The 16,154-nt window shown below is 41.7% G+C and overlaps 1 protein-coding gene across 5 annotated transcripts in view; it reads right to left on the bottom strand.

Annotated features, from left to right (window-relative positions):
- CAV1 (caveolin 1) overlaps window positions 1-6,860 on the bottom strand; it is a 36,111-nt gene extending 29,251 nt beyond the window's left edge. The window contains exons 1-2 of one of the 5 annotated variants that reach the window (XM_025380889.1): window positions 6,553-6,860; window positions 4,947-5,111 (exon numbers count right to left, since the gene is read on the bottom strand). In XM_025380889.1, coding sequence (XP_025236674.1) covers window positions 4,947-5,111; window positions 6,553-6,582 — 195 coding nt within the window. In that variant the 5' untranslated portion in view covers window positions 6,583-6,860. Of the gene's footprint in view, window positions 1-4,946; window positions 5,112-5,247; window positions 5,363-5,583; window positions 5,664-5,839 lie in introns of those variants that run through there. The other 4 variants (XM_025380891.1, XM_025380888.1, XM_025380893.1 and 1 more) reach the window with 4 other exon arrangements.
- Between the last annotated feature and the right edge of the window lie 9,294 nt (window positions 6,861-16,154).

Raw genomic sequence — 16,154 nt, 5'->3', positions numbered from 1 at the left:
CTAGAATGCTTTCTAGTTGAAAGGGATCACGGAGGTATTAAGCCATTGTATTGATACCAGAACTGATCTGATTATCATGTGCTTGCATTTTCTTGACTGTTAAAGACAAATTTGTGTCTGTGCATATTTAAGAATCATTACATTCCAATTTTAGAAAAGCAAGTTATGAATGCATATTTCTGTTTTTCAACAAAGACCTCCTTTCAGATGTCCTGATTTGTCTCAGTGCTAACCGAATCATCTAAACACATTTTTCCTCTCATGACAATACTCCATGCTGAATCACATAATCTTATCTATTCTTCCTTAATGATACATTTCAAAATATTCATTTTGGGCAGTAACTATGTAAAAAGATGGATAACATTTTAAACTTGTTAGCGCTTAATTTCTATTAATATTACAAAAGAGGAATTGGAGGCCAGCCTGGTAACCATGATGATCCCTTCCAATTCTAAAATTCTGTCATTTTGTGCATGTATGGTTCGATCCCCAATGCCACTTCGCATTGTCCTCATTTCACATCTGGACTATGATACAATTACATCTGAACTCTTTTCTGCTCAACTAGACTGGCTACTTTTCATTACCTTCTGTACCTTCACCAGAGTCATTTTACAAAAAGGTCACCTTCATTATACCACACTGATGCTTGCATTCATTCATGGCTGCCCACTGCTGACATGATGATGTCCAAACTTATCATGAGTGCTGTATTTAGAGACTCGACATTTTACTATGATCAGTCTTTTCACCTTTATCACCTACCACTCTCCCACATGAAATCTCGAATCCCAGTCTGACTGAGCTACTAAAACTCCCCTATGGGAGACATTCTTGTCTCCATGTCTGGCTCATTTGGAATGCCTTCCTGTGCTTCTGCCCCAGCCATTTGCAATCCATCTGTCCTCTATGACCCAACTCAAACCGTACCTCCTTCAGAGCATTCTCTATTAAACCATCTGCAGCACATCCTCCTTCTACCACCCTGCTATCCTTTCCATGACTGGGTCTCCCTAACACTTCATATTGATACCACTCCCTATTTAAAAATCTTTTGGTTATGCAATATTCAACACTACTGTATTTACTTTTGATTTCTTATCATATGTATTATATTTGGTCTATTTCCAAAATGATGAGAAGGTTTACAGTAGGGACCACATAAGACTGTATGCCAGTTAAAAGGAAAAGTGAAAATACAAAACCATATGTGGGAGAGAATAAGGAACATGAATTAATGAAACTTAAAATCCAGCTATAGATTTGAATCTGCTTCCTGGCAGTCAAGGCAAAAAAAAAAAAAAAAAAAGGGAAAAAGGACCAATCAGTTTCCATGTAGCAGTGACTTACTACATTTTGGCTGTATGTGTGTATTTTTTTTATAAAAACTTTTTACCTGTAAGCATGTTGTCTCACTAACTATAATCGTCTTTGTGATTGCTAGGATTTATTGTAGGAATTACATAGCAAACCATCTAATCTAGCATATTGTATGGGTTTAATAAATAAATTAATTGATGGCTAATTTTATCAGAATTATAGATTTGAAGCTATTTTATTTATGTAGAAAATCAAAATAAGTACATAATAAACATGTAAATAACAATGCGAACAAAAGAAGGAGACACAGAAATCTCAGAGGGAGAATGAAGGGTTTGAGTTTGTGACCACTTTAATTAAAGGAAATTTTAAAAAGTATTCACAAGCTACTTAATATTTTTGGGTAAATGTCTATATTTGGGTAAATTGTCTCATAATGTGGAGCAGCGAGCTTTTAGTAAGATGAGAAATGAATTTTATTGGAACTGGGTTGTATACTATAATATGTCATTATTACTAGTAAATTAGGTGATAATGCTGCACCTTCTTGAAATATAAATTCATGCCACACATGAGTTTTCTTTCCTCTCCCTAAATAGCTGTTTCCTGGGAGGAAAAAAATGCAAATTCAGCTGTTTTCTGGGACTACTGAAAGTTACTATGCAGATATACTATCCTGTTCTTCATACTTTACACTAGGGTTTCATTTCTTCTCTAGAGTTTTGTTATTGTTTTCTTTAACGTGGCAATGGGATGCTTTTACAATGTAGAGAACACCCTAATCTAGCACTGTCCAATAGAGATTTCTGTGCTGATGGAAATGTTCTATGTCTGTGCCACTAGCTTTACCTGTTGCATACTCACAGTGTGGCTAGTGTGACTAAGGAACTGAATTTTAAATTTTATGTGATATTAATTACTTGAAATTTAAATGGAAACACAAATGGCTAGTGATTACCATATTGGACAGAGCAGCTTTCACAGGGCTCCTTGCTTTCAGGACTAACTTTTCCTTACTTCATTGGGTAACTTTAACAGTAGATTCCATTGGCCACTGTTTCTTTCTTATTATGTGGAGTTTTAAGCTACCATGCATTAGCAGTAAAGCTTTGGGTGCTTTTAAGAAGCACCCAAAATTATTGTCATGATTTTTTTAAGAAGTCTACGTTGTTGGCCAGGCGCAGTGGTTCACGCCTGTAATCCCAGCACTTTGGGAGGCTGAGACCAGTGGATCACTTGAGGTAAAGGGTTCAAGATCAGCCTGGCTAACATGGTGAAACCCAGTCTCCACTAAAAATACAAATACTAACCCAGCATGGTGGTGTGCATCTGTAGTCCCAGCTACTCAGGAGGCTGAGACAGAATTGCCTGAACCTGGGAGGTGGAGGTTGCAGTGATACAAGATCATGCCACTGCACTCCAGCCTGGGTGACAGAGTGAGACTCCATCTCAAAAAAATAAAAAAGAAAAAAAGAAAAAGAAAAAATTAAAAAAGTCTATGTTGTCAAAAGTAAAATCTAGGGAAATTTATTATTTACTGTCATGGAAACTGGGAATCATCCCTGTTTCTGTCATTTTGTTTGTGCTTGGACTTGAGGACACATATTCATAAAATAGGAGTCTCCGTAAGATGTAGATAGGCCCCTGTTCATCGGCCAGGCACTCTCTGGGCAGAATTTGCATTTGTAGTTTTGGTGTCTCTCTGTAGGGCATTCTCTGAAGTCCCCTCTAGGCCAGGCATCTGAGTGAGACAGCCAAATTCTTTTCTAGGTGGATTTTTTGGTTTGACTGTCTTGTTTTGCTTACAGTTCTATGAGCAAGTAGTCAGGGTTTGGTTTCTTTAGGCTAGCAGGAGCTCGCTCTAGCTTTTTCTTTTAATTTCTTTAATTTGAGGATCCCCACACTTGCTCTTTGAAATGCTGTTTTGTAAACTGCTATTTCCTCCAAGCCTGTTATGTTTTTTTTCCATCTGTGTTGAAGTCTCTTTTCCCAGTGGGGCCTTTCTTTCTCAACTTAGTCATGCTATGTGTGGAGACCCACATCCACTCTGTTGGCCTCTCTGACTCATCCCGGGAGGTTCGCTTGCTCCAGGGAATCTCACTCACGGTGCAGTGGAACAACAGGGAGGATCCAGAGAAGCCAGCCCTCTCTGAAATCTGCCTCTTTTCCTGGCAACTCTCCTTCTTGTTCAAAGCTACATGAGAAGGGTGGGGGTGGGGGAAAGCACAAATATCCTCTCCCTTTAAGGTAATGTTTTTAGTAAATAGTTTTTTAGCAATTCTATTTTCTAGTTTGTAAGGTACTTTTGTTGCTGTTGCTTTTAAATATTCCATAATCCAGCTAGTCAAAAAAAGCTGCAAATGCTCCAATTTTCCTTTTTCCTACTCCAGGAAGCCAAGAGAGTCAATTCTGACAGTTTTTTTTCCCTTCCAGTTACAGATTAAACTGTTTCCCCTTTTGAAATATATTATTCATGAATGTAAACAGTTTGCGAACTATAGCTCTTCCCATCCGCAGACAGCAGGCGTGGTGGGTGGAAATTGCTCATCCACCTCATTGATTGCTGGGGGCTATGTAGGACTAGATCTTCACACTCCAATCTCTGAGCCAGGATTTTTCCTTAGCCCTCCACTTCTCAGAGAAAACCCTCTGCCAAGGATGGCTCCAGCCCATGATATCCCAATCCAGATGTGTTTAGACAATAAATTCCTCCCACTAGATTGGCTAAAAGGGTCAAAATCGAATAACAATGATAATTTAAAACTGACCACTGAGTCAGATCTAAGTCTGGCCAATAACCCAGTCCATTTATTTTTAATCTCACCAAGCACATCCTGAAAGCATGAAAAGGAACTCCAACCTGAATGTGCCATTAGCTCAGGGCAGGCTGACCCAGGTAGCTACTAAAGAAGCAGCTTTCCACATCTAAGTGCAGGTGTCCATAGATAGAAAAAACCAAGAGGCATACATTGTTTTTGGTTTTGTAAATTTGCTTAGTTGTGCACAAGTGACTTGTTAGAATAGTTAAAGTAACTTTCATATGTATATGAGTAAGTACGTATTTTCTTTGTCTTTAGTCCTAGGCATTTCCATCCACTGTAGTATTTTTAAGAAAATCACTTCCCATCGTTTTAGTTGGGGGAACATGCCCATATTGTATTCTGACTCATCCTCAGCACAAGACCTGACACAATTATCTTACTGTCTTAATGCCATGTGCAGCGGGGACCTGTCACTAGAGTTTCAACCTCGGAATGGATAGGAACCATCTCACCGTCCCAAGGAGTATGGGCCGTCTGTTGCTGAGGTCAATAAGTTCATCTGCTAGGATAAAAGGGTAGTTATAGGAACTTCTACAAAACTCACTTTAGCTGAATTTCAGCTTAACTAATTATTGGGGGGAGATGGGGGAAGGAAGATGTTACATTTCTGCCGACCACGGAAGCTCCCACACATCAAACCCACAAAACTCTGTGTGTGTGTGTGTGTGTGTGTGTGTGTGTGTGTGTATGTGTAGGGGGCGGGGTGGGATGTGCATGCACGGCAATGCTAAAGAAGGATGCACGGGTTAACTGCCAGAGGAGAGCTGTCCCGGCCCTTCCCTGTTGGTCGCCTTGGCTTACCTTGACCACGTCGTCGTTGAGGTGTTTAGGGTCGCGGTTGACCAGGTCGATCTCCTTGGTGTGCGCGTCGTACACTTGCTTCTCGCTCAGCTCGTCTGCCATGGCCTTGTTGTTGGGCTTGTAGATGTTGCCCTGTTCCCGGATGGGAACGGTGTAGAGATGTCCCTGCAGAGGGCGGAGGGCGGACGGCCAGGAGGGGGAGGGCGGCAACGGCGGTGGGAGGAAAAATGCAAAAAGAAAAACAAGCGATCAGAAGTCAGCCTGGCGGCGGGGGAAACCTCGAGCTCGAAATCGAACTAACCGCTCCGACAGCTACGGCTCGGTGCACAGAAACCGCCTGCGCGCAGCCAGCTTTTTAAGAGGATCTGGCAGAGCACACCACACCCCTCCGTACCCTGCAGGGCGCGCCTGCCTCCCCCGCCCGCCGCCAGGGGTCAGGGCAGGCCCCGCCGCGCGGTCCGCAGGCCCCCGCCCGCGCACGTCCCGGCTCAGCCGGCAGGACCCGGAGGACCCGCAGTACCCGCAGGACCCCGGCGGCGAGGGGGCAGCAGCAGGCTTCTCCCGGACTCCCTAAGTTGCGCCGCTCTCGGCCCGAGCGCTTCACCTGTTTCGCGTTCCAGTCCCCGGCCCCTATTACTCCTGCCCCGGTAATCCCTTCCAGCTTTATCTAAGATCCAACAGCAGCCGCCCCACCAGCGGAATGTTCCCTTTATCGCTGCTTCTTGGCCGCGTCCCCCTCGCACCTGCCCGCGCCCCCCACCCTGCCTCGGCCCTCTCTTGTCCCTCCACCGCTCTCCCTGCCCAATCCGCCGTGAAGATCACAATCCCGAAAGTCCCCATTTCTGGCGGAGCCAGGTGCCAGACCCCCTAAACGTCCTAGAACTCAGTCTCACCTGCGCAGCTCCCACGACCCACCCGCAGAGTACTCCCAGGCTGCGGGCGAGTTGCTGAAGGGCAGCTGCGTGTTGTAAAACGAGGTCTCCACACCTGGGCAGAGCTCCAGCGCGTGGAGGGCGTTGGAAGTGATGGTGGCAGTTTGGGGAGGGGAGGTCCACCCCTCTCAGAACACCCCTGCCAGACGCCAAGATGCAGAAGGAGTTCTTGAGATGGTTCAAGAACTTTGGAAAGTGCAAACACACTGCGCGCCGCCTCCTCGACCTGCCGGTCTGGACGCCTGGCGGGGAGTCTCGGGGACTGTCCCCAGGACTCGGGTAAATGACACCACCACCCTGCACTCCACCTCTTCGAACCCCCAGCAGGCAGGGCAGGACCGCGGGGGTCCCGCGACAAGGGAGCATCCTAGACCCATCCAGAAAACGCGTCCTGGGTCCGACAGACCCAGTCTCAGGACCCCAATCCCCTTTTCCTTGTTCTCCTAGCTCAGGGGCTCTCTAGGCCCCCTCCCCATTAGGAAAACATAAAACATTCCTGGCTTCTCTTCACCTCCCCGCCCAGGCCCATTCCTCAGCGGTGCCAATGCCAGAGGAGTGCTCCGAAGTAGAGAGAGGGCTGGGGCCAGGGCAGCAATCGGGATATTTGGAGAGGCAGATAGCAGAAGCGGACACTCCCCGCGCGCCGGGGCCGGCGCGCCCCCACCGATGCCTACCTCCGAGTCTACGTATTTGCCCCCAGACATGCTGGCCCGTGGCTGGATGAAAGCTCTGAGGAGGTTTCCCTGGGCTGTGATTTAAGGGAACTGAGGAAGGAAGATCTTGTATTGTATGGGGGAAAAAAAAGGCGCTGACGGGGGGCGGTGGCTGGGAGGGAGCCTCCTGGCCGCCCGCCAAGGGTTTGTTCTGCTCGCGGTTGGCCCGGACGTGCGCTGCGCCGGGTCTAGGCACATCCCCAAGGTTCTGGCAGCAGAGGGCGGGGAGAGCCCGCAGCGAGCAGAGAGCGAGTGAGAACGTTTCTCCCGCGCTGGGGTGCTTGGGCAGATTATTTTAAACCTGAGGCAAAATTTTCCCTGCTCTGAACCACCAAGAGGCGTCCCGGGGAGAGCGAATGTTTTCGCAGTGCATCATCTCAGCAGGGGTGGAGGGAGCCGACGAGCCTGTAGAGATGCCCAGTATGGGCAACCAAGGCGGCAGAAACAATCCACAATCCTGCCCTGTCCTAAGCCGTCCCTTCCCACCTCCCCCATTCCCCGCCCATCGCCCACGTTCCATCTCTGCCTTAAGACACATCTGTCTCCCTGTTTCACAGAGGGAGGGATGAAAGATGATTAGGAACCTTTAGGTACATTTCACATCTAAACTTTGTGGATCCCTTGTGGAAGGAATCTGTGTGGGTGCCTGTGGTGTACTTTTGGTGACACTCGTTTACATCTAGTCGGTGAGGATGGAAACTTAAGCAGGCATGCAGAATTTAACATTTCCCATCCGTTTCTGAAATGTCTCCCAAACGCTTCGAATTAAGAAATGAAGATCTTTAACTTTTCTATAATTTTATTACCGATATTTTCTGGAAAAATGAAATTTTATGCCAACAGGTTATGCCACATTTGCAAAACACACAAAATATTTATAATTGTAGAATTATTTAAAGCTTCAGGTTTATTACCAGAGAAGATTTTTTTAATGTGCTTGGCTGTGAGGAAAGATTTAACTTTTCTAATTGACTAGACTTTTAAAAAATGTGGTAGCGATTAAAGTATTTTATCTGTTCCTGAATTTGGGGCTTCTCTCTTTACTTTTTTGTAAAGAAGCACAAAATGAATTAAATAGTAATCAGTCATTTTACTCTTGAGCTGTAATTAATCAGGAAACTCATTATCCAAAAATGGAAAGGACATGTTACCTACGCTTCCATATGCAGTCGAAAGTCAAAGTGTCACTTGAAATTATTTAAAAAAAAAAAAAAAAAGCTGGAGTACACTTAAAGGGGCACAGGTTAAAATTAAAATAGAGAGGGGAATGTGGATTGGGAGTAAGAGGGAGGAGAAAGGGAAATGGATGGAATGCTGAAAGAGTTGATTATCTAGTTGGAGAGAAGACACAAAAGTATAAAAGAACTATAAAGGACAGGCTATTGTTGGTAGCAAAATTTTTTGGAACAAAAGATCAGTTTTAACTAAGAATGGCAGGGAAAGTGTCACAGTGTTGCAAATGTTGGCATGCCTGTAATTATGTTGGCCATTCATGATTAGCAGACTAAAGATCTTTCAAAAGTTGGGTTTTCCCAAATACCACATTAGTGGGAGCTAAATGATGAGAACTCATGGAAATAAAGAGGGAAACAGTAGGCACTGGGGCCCACTTGAGGGGTGGAGCATCAGGGAGGGAGAGGAGCAGAATAACTATTGGGGAGTAGGCTTTGTAGCTGGGTGATGAAATAATCTGTACAACGAATCCCTGTGACACAAATTTACCTATTTAACAAACCTGCACATGTACTCTTGAAACTAAAATAAAAGTTAAAAAAATTGGAATGTTTAAAAATAAGCTTATTTATGAATAAACAAATAATTGGGATTTCTCTTTTTCTTTCTTTCTTTCTTTGTTTTTTCTTCCTTCCTTTCTTTCTTTCTTTTTTTTTTTTTTTTTCCTGACAGGGTGTCCTCTGTCACCCAAGCTGGAGTGCAGTGATGCATTCATAGGTCACTACAGCCTGGACCTCTTGGGCCCAAGTGATCCACCTCAGTTTCCTGATAGAATGCTGAAACTATAGGAGTGCACCACCACACCCTGCTGATTTTTCAAAAAAAGATTTTGTAGAGACGGGATCTCACTCTGTTACCCTCTCTGGTTTCAAACTCCTGGCCTCAAGCAATCCTCTTGTCCTAGTCTCCCAATGTGTTGGGCTTACAGGTGTGAGCCACCACAACTGGCCAAAAAGTTGCATTTTCTTAATTTAATTTCTGCCAGATTGCATTTCTAAATTCTTTGAACGAATTATATTAACAAACATTAACAAACACAATATACTAGAAAAGGACTGTCAGGTTCAATATGTTCTATAGTACCTAGCCCACCTCTAATGACTGCCATAAGTTCATTTAATTCTTCCTTCATACAAGTCAGTTGGGGTTACGTTCTATGGAAAAATGTGGAAACCACTTCCCATCTATTGTTATTCAGTCTTCAGCTGTGATGAGTAATGTTAACTGTGAAAAAAGTCAACAGGAACACAGAGGGAGCTTGTCCTGCATTCCAGCAAGAAAAGGACTTTCCAGGGAGGCCTTTAAGTGAATGCTTAACTAGTACTCAACCGAGGGAAAGCAATCTCGCTGGGAAAGTCCATGTAGAAAAGTCTAATCAACAGCAACACATGGAATCGTAATGATCAGTGAAGCGTTGTCAAAGCCAAAATGCATTCCTAATGAGAGGAAAAACCACAAACTCTTCATTAACCTGCCTCAACAAGAAGCTGGCACCAAAGAGAAACACATCTTAGTCTGGTTATAATAGCTGACTTAGAGAAACTGCTCTAGATTTTATGAGAAATAAAAGGAGAAGAAGAACATTGTTAGCATAGGTACAAAATTTGAAATGAATAGATGATATAAGCAAAACTGTTTTTCTTTGATTCCCACACAGATAACTTTAGGCTTGGAGGTAAGTTAATAACTTTCTCCAAATCATTTACTTAAAAAATGAGTAGTTGGCAATTCATTTTCCCTCTATTTTTTTTTCTTTTCTTTTTTAGAAGTAGCATTAAAGGTCATCCTGGTGGGTGTGGTGGCTCACACCTGTAATTCCAGCACTTTGGGAGGCTGAGGCGGGCGGATCACGAGGTCAGGAGATCGAGACCATCCTGGTTAACACGGTAAAACTCCGTCTCTACTAAAAAATACAAAAAATTAGCCGGGCGTGGTGGCGGGCGCCTGTAGTCCCAGCTACTTGGGAGCCTGAGGCAGGAGAATGGCGTGAACCTGGGAGGCGGAGCTTGCAGTGAGTGGAGATCGGGCCACTGCACTCCAGCGTGGGCGACAGCAAGACTCCATCTCAAAAAAAAAAAAAAAAAAAAAGAAAGAAAAAAAAGAGGTCATCCCCATGGATTAGAGGGCACTAGAAATATAGATCTAAAAGCCATGCAAGCGAACCCAACCAACCATCTGAGAGATGAGGACACTAAAGCTTAAATACACTAAAAATACCTTTTCCTAAGGAGTTTTGTTGGATAATGAAATATTTTGCAGTTGATAAATCACTAGAGCACCTGTTAGCAACTTCTGAGACATGAGGTTCTGAAGCAGGCTAGTCAGGGTCAGTTTATGGCAAAAATGTGAAATTCATTGCTTTTCATGTTCTCTCATCTCCTCCTCTATGTCGCTTTACTCTGGCACAACTCCTTCTTCCCATCCCTGCCACCATCGGTTCTTTTCACATTCTTGGCTACGTTCTTTTAACTACCACTACAAGATTTGGAATGTAAAGGTTTGACCACTTTCAATGATATCAGTGGTGTTAAGAAGCAGGCATCTTTCCAACATTTCCCAACACTCGGCAGTCCAAGACTTCCCAAATGCGCCTTTGGCAATGCGTTCAGAGAAGGAATTCCAGCTTGGGTTATAATAGGAGTTATTACCAGGTATGATATTATAAAAATGTAATAATCAGTATCGAAGAGCCACCCACCAATCATTTCAAACTTCAGCTGTGGCACTAGAGCTGTGCATTAGAGTACTGCTGGTTAGTTGCTGAATCATTAGGAGGTGAAGGGTCCTCAGGGGAAGGGCAACATACATTTCAGAGCAGTGACTATTTACATACAAGTGTATAAACATGCCAACGTTTTAACCATCTGTGTGTAAGTACATAAACATGTCATCTTTTAATGATCTCTGAGTTCAGCTCAGTATTTACTCTGTTTATCAACATCACCACCCCATAGGCCTTCTGCTGTTCATTGCATCTGCTGAATCCCATTGAGGCCTCCTTCCTACAGTTGCCCATGTCATATGTGGAAAGAAATGGCTTTCTGGATGAAGACTTGCCACATCACCTGACGCCTTTCTCACCTTGTTCTAACTTGAAGCTTCCGTGGATTGGGCTTTTCCACTTTGAGTGTTTTAAATAATTTTTTCCTACTTATTTTCTTTAAAAAAACAAACAAGCAAACAGCGATTTTGTGTTTAAAAAATCTTTCTGATCAAGATGACTAAGAGTTTTCTTTTCCTACTATTTCTTTAAATTTACTTTATTTACAAAATGAAAACTACCACTGATATCTACCCAATAGGAGTGTGTAAACTTTAGTGAGGTGATGTATTTGAAGCTCTGAGAATCCTGCAAAAAGCACAATAGTTGCTAGGGTTGAGGGAACACATTTTCGTCCACAAATGTAAGATTCAAATAAACATATTTTACTTCAAAGTATTTTTAATTGTAAAATAGTTCAATTATCTGAGATATAGCAAATTGTATGATGGACATCTGCCACCTAGCTTGATCAAGTATCATTCTGCCTTATTTACTCCAGAGCTTTTAAAACAGAAAACATTATAGATACTGTCGAAGTCCCATGTGAATTGTAACTTTCTCTTTTTCTGTAACTGAACTTAATTTCTTTTACAAAGCCCCATTCCTTCAGGCGGCAGGAACTTAATTTCAGTCAATTTCTAGTTTCTTCCATTTTGTCCTAAATTCCAGGGGCTTATGAGGTGACCAGGAATCTTTGGTGTGGCTGTGGAGGAAGGTTTCTTCTTTAGCTGTGCATCTTGGCATCCACTGATGAGTATGGCACTCTGTCCCTCCTTGTTCATTGATCCATTCAGGAGAACAAGAGCTGCACTGTCCTTCAAGATCATTGAATGTGTCCCTTTGGGCCAGAGACACTTTCTTGCTATTTCTGTTCCTTTCTTGGGGCTCTCTGCCAACAAATCTGATGAATCTGGGTGGGCAGGTCTGATGCAACATGGTGGAACCTCCCATGGTGAGTGTGATGTAGAGAACAGAATGAGTCCTATGCTCTGTTACGGTGCAGAGAAGCTCCAGAGTGTCACTGCCCCCATGTGCCCTATCTTGAAACAGAAGGCACAGATACCTTTGCTTTTCGATCCTTAATTGATCAGGGCCCACCCTGGAAACACCCCTGTCAAAAACTACTTTGCTTCTTTTCCCAGTTTCTTCTCCCTTGAGCAGGAAGCCTTGTTCTTACATCTCCCACCAATATTTTCATGCCATGAATCCCCCAGGACCAGGATTTTGGAATTAAGAAAAGCCTTATCTCTGCTTTTGTGCTATAAAAATTCTTTCACAAGGGTAGATGGGGTAGGGGAAAGCTCCAGGGGCAACCAGAAAAGAACATTGATTAGGGAAGTGTCATCTTCCCTAACTTTCCCCTCTTTCCCTTCAACCAAATCTTGCCAAGATTTTTGCAAGTAACATCTCTAAGAGCTGCTGTTTCTGGGTTACAACAAACTCTCAAACTCAAATTTCACATGTGTAATTTCAAAACTTCTGCCAATATTTACATTTCATTGGTAGCCTCAATTGAGGCGTTTTAACCTAATTAACTCCAAATATTGATAGTGAAAGAATATGTTTAGCCTTTAGCATTTCCTATATCACTTTACAATTTTATTTGTAAAATATTTTGTTATTCAATACAAAATAAATCTGATTGGTTATTTAACACAATGGAAATAAGGTTAATTCTTAAGAAAGCTTTTGAGTAGCAAATCGTATGTTGAAAGTGCAATTCTTTTTTTGTGTCCTAGCTAAAATTGCTAGAGGAATAGCCATATTGTGACTGCTAGGCCAGTAGGGCAGATGTGGCTTTGTGGCCCTGTCTAAAGGGTATCACAACAGCTCAGTGAAAGCAAAAGATGAAGTGACCCAACATGTTTTTGTTGTCATTTATCTGACACATATTTATTTTAAGGGTATACCAATCAATTATTGCTGCAAAAATACTGCATAAGTAAACTACTACAAAACTCAGTGCTCTAAACAACCATCATTTTTATCATAGAGCTATAGGTTGGGTTGGCTAGGGCCTGGCTGATCTATGTGAGGTATCTGGGGCAGATCCACCTCTCACCACTTGGTACGTCTCTCCTCCTTCTTGGACTAGCAAGATGATTGGGAAACATTCTTCTCTTGCTGCATGAGCAGCAGGGACATAAGAGGACAAGAAAAAACATGCAAGGCTTCTAAAAGCCCACACTTGGAGAGGCACACTGTCACTTCTGCCTTGTTCCCTTGGCCAAGGCAAGTCAACTGACTTAGCCCAACATCAAGGGATGGGGATGGAATTGCCACCAATGATGAGGCCATGGCAAGGGATGTATGAAGAACTCAAATATATATCACATATGTATGGTCATTAGAGGTTTTTTTTTGGCTTTGAATTTTATAAGTTTTAATCTAACTTTTGGATACTTACTATTTTTGCCATTTATTACTGCTTTCTCAGAAAGCTTTATACAGCATACTAAAATTTTTTCCATTAAACAATTGGTAACAAAAACAGAAATCTCTTAATCACAAATCAAATGCGAACTTCTAGATGAAGATTCTCAAATATGATGCCTGACAGAGGGCCTCAGAGAGAGGGGTTTGGGGTGGTCACAGATACATTCTCTTGCCTTAAAAGAGAATGGGTTTTCAAGACAGTTGATAATTTATCTTACTGAAATAATAATTAGGCCATTACCTTTCCTCAGAATTCTTGGCTGGTGAAACCCAAAAGAATGATTGATTTTAGGTAGCTGAAACTAGCCTTTAGAGTGCCAGCTTTTGTATTTCAGTAATTTCTGACAAAAATCACTCTTTAAAACATTAATTTTTGGCTGGGCATGGTAGCTCATGCCTATAATCCCAGCACATTGGGAGGCCAAGGCAAACGGATCACCTGAGGTCAGGAGTTAGAGACCAGTCTGGCCAATACGGTGAAACCCATCTCTACTAAAAATATAAAAATTAGCTGGGCATAGTGGCGGGCACCTCTGATCCCAGCTACTTGGGAGGCTGAGGCAGGAGAATTGCTTGAACCCAGGAGGTGGAGGTTGCAGTGAGCCGAGACCACATGCCATTGCACTCCAGCCTGGGCAAAAAGAGCAGAACTCCATCTCAAAAACAAAAACAAAAACATTCATTTTTCTCCTCCCTGCCTTTTAAAACAGAGTTGGCAGAGCATAGGTGCTTGCCCTAGGCCAACATTCAGTAGGGCTGCTGAAACTGCTGGCATCTTCCTCCTACTTCTTCACTGTTTTAATGAAGATCTGGAGAGATGCTGCCTGAAACCAGATTTCAGAAACAAACTTCCAGTTGCAGAGAATTCCTGAAATAGTCTCATTGGTATTTGTGCTACAGCGGGCAAAGTGTCATCATTATTATTCTGGATTTAGAACTAAATCTGATGAAACTTGTGCTTGTCTTTGAAAATGTAGCAAAATTTTGCCTTTAAAGGTAGGTTATCTCAAAACGTACACCCTTTCTTTATCTTACTTTATCTTATTGGAAAATTTTGTTCTTTGAGATAATATTTTCTTTTTAATTCCATTAAAAACAAACTCAAAAAGGCGATATGATTTACCAGTATAAAAGTAAATTCAAATATTGAGAAAATGTGAAGTGATAAGCAAACCAAATTTCATTGAGTTATTTTCATTTATGCTTAAAGTCCATGAAAAATGTCGTTTCAATTCATCACCTCATTATGATGACATATAAGAAATCAAACTAACTGCCATGAAATTGAGTGGATTATAATAACCTTACCAAAATAATGGCTACCATTCTCTAAAGACAGGAAGTCTTAGTCTAAACTGGGAGCCAAATACTAATATAATCAAGGGATAATGTATTCAGTAAGCATGAAACGAGAGGTCAATAAACGCTTGGCTTATTTTTCATCTGGATAGATTTATATCAATAATAAAAGTAAAAATTATAGCCCTACCTAACAAAGACTGAAAATATTTACTATAAGGCTTGAGCTTAGCAATTTTCAGAAAAATTATGGTCAAGTGGTAAAACAAATTGTTACTCTCCATCTAGTTGAGAGATGTAAAATATTTAACTATACAACGATTACGTTTTCTCCTATTCAAGCAAAAGAAAATTATGACCACCTTTTAGAAGTATAGAAGCCCCATAAATGTTATCCAAAGTATGACTAAGTCTCAAACCTAGTAGGACAACAAAATAATGTAATACGATGTAACTAGTACCTAGATTTAATATATATTTAACATAATATAGCTTATATCTGAGAAATGTACCATTTTATAGCATACTAGTAGAGCTTTTAAATAGCATATTAGGGAAACATATATTTTATTATTAACAAGTAAGTAATTAAAAAATCCATTTTGATTTTAATGAAATGATAAAGAATAAAAATGACTTTAGCTCCTTAATACTACCCCCAAATTATAAGGAGATATTAAACTTCCATGTTTTTCTTAAGTTAATGTAAATATTTGGGAGTAGTTCTCCACAGAAGCCCTTTGTTTTGTAACCCATCTGGCTTTAAGTCAGGACTCCATTATTTAACAAAGGAAACTCTCTTTCCTTTTGGCCCTTTCCCTAGTAAATAAACCATTTATCAGAAGTTGGTTTTACCTGGGGAAAATTTATCTCTAAACCACTCCTTTTGAGGCAATGATGCTTTAAAAGAGTAAAGTATTTTATTCTTTTAAAAGTATACATATATATGTAATATATATATGTGCTTATATATACACACACATTATATATGTGTATGCAAGTTGATTTTTTGGTTTTTTTTTTTTGACAGTCTCATTCTCTTGCCCAGGCTGGCATACAGTGGCATGCTTCACGGCTGACTGCAGCCTCCACCTCCCAGGCTCAGGTGATCCTCAATCTCTCTGGTAGCTGGGACTACAGGTGTGTGCCACCAGACTCAGTTAATTTTTATATTTTTGGTAGAGACAGGATTTTTGCCAGGCTGGTTTTGAACTCCTGGACTCAGCAATCCATCCACTTCGGCCTCCCAAAGTCTAGGATTACAGCATAAAATAAGGTCAGTCTTTAAAGACTGTGTGTGTGTGTGTTTATATGTGTGTATGTGTATGTGTGTGTATGTTTATGTGGTGAACATACACATAAGTGGTCTGCTCTTCATACAGAATTTTACTTTCTTATAATCACGTGATGATTTTGTTTTTTCACTAATTTCAGGGAAAATCTGTGATTGCAACATCAGCTTTTGTGCATACTGGAGAATGGGGTTTATTTCTGCACTGCTGGCTTTGCCTTCAAGCAACTCAGCTAACTTCAGAGGGAATGTGAATGTGTT

This window comes from Theropithecus gelada, chromosome 3, assembly GCF_003255815.1.
Source record: "Theropithecus gelada isolate Dixy chromosome 3, Tgel_1.0, whole genome shotgun sequence".
Lineage (NCBI taxonomy): Eukaryota > Metazoa > Chordata > Mammalia > Primates > Cercopithecidae > Theropithecus > Theropithecus gelada.
The sequence above is the reverse complement of the archived record's forward strand: the minus strand, read 5'-3'. Positions and strand labels throughout refer to the sequence as shown.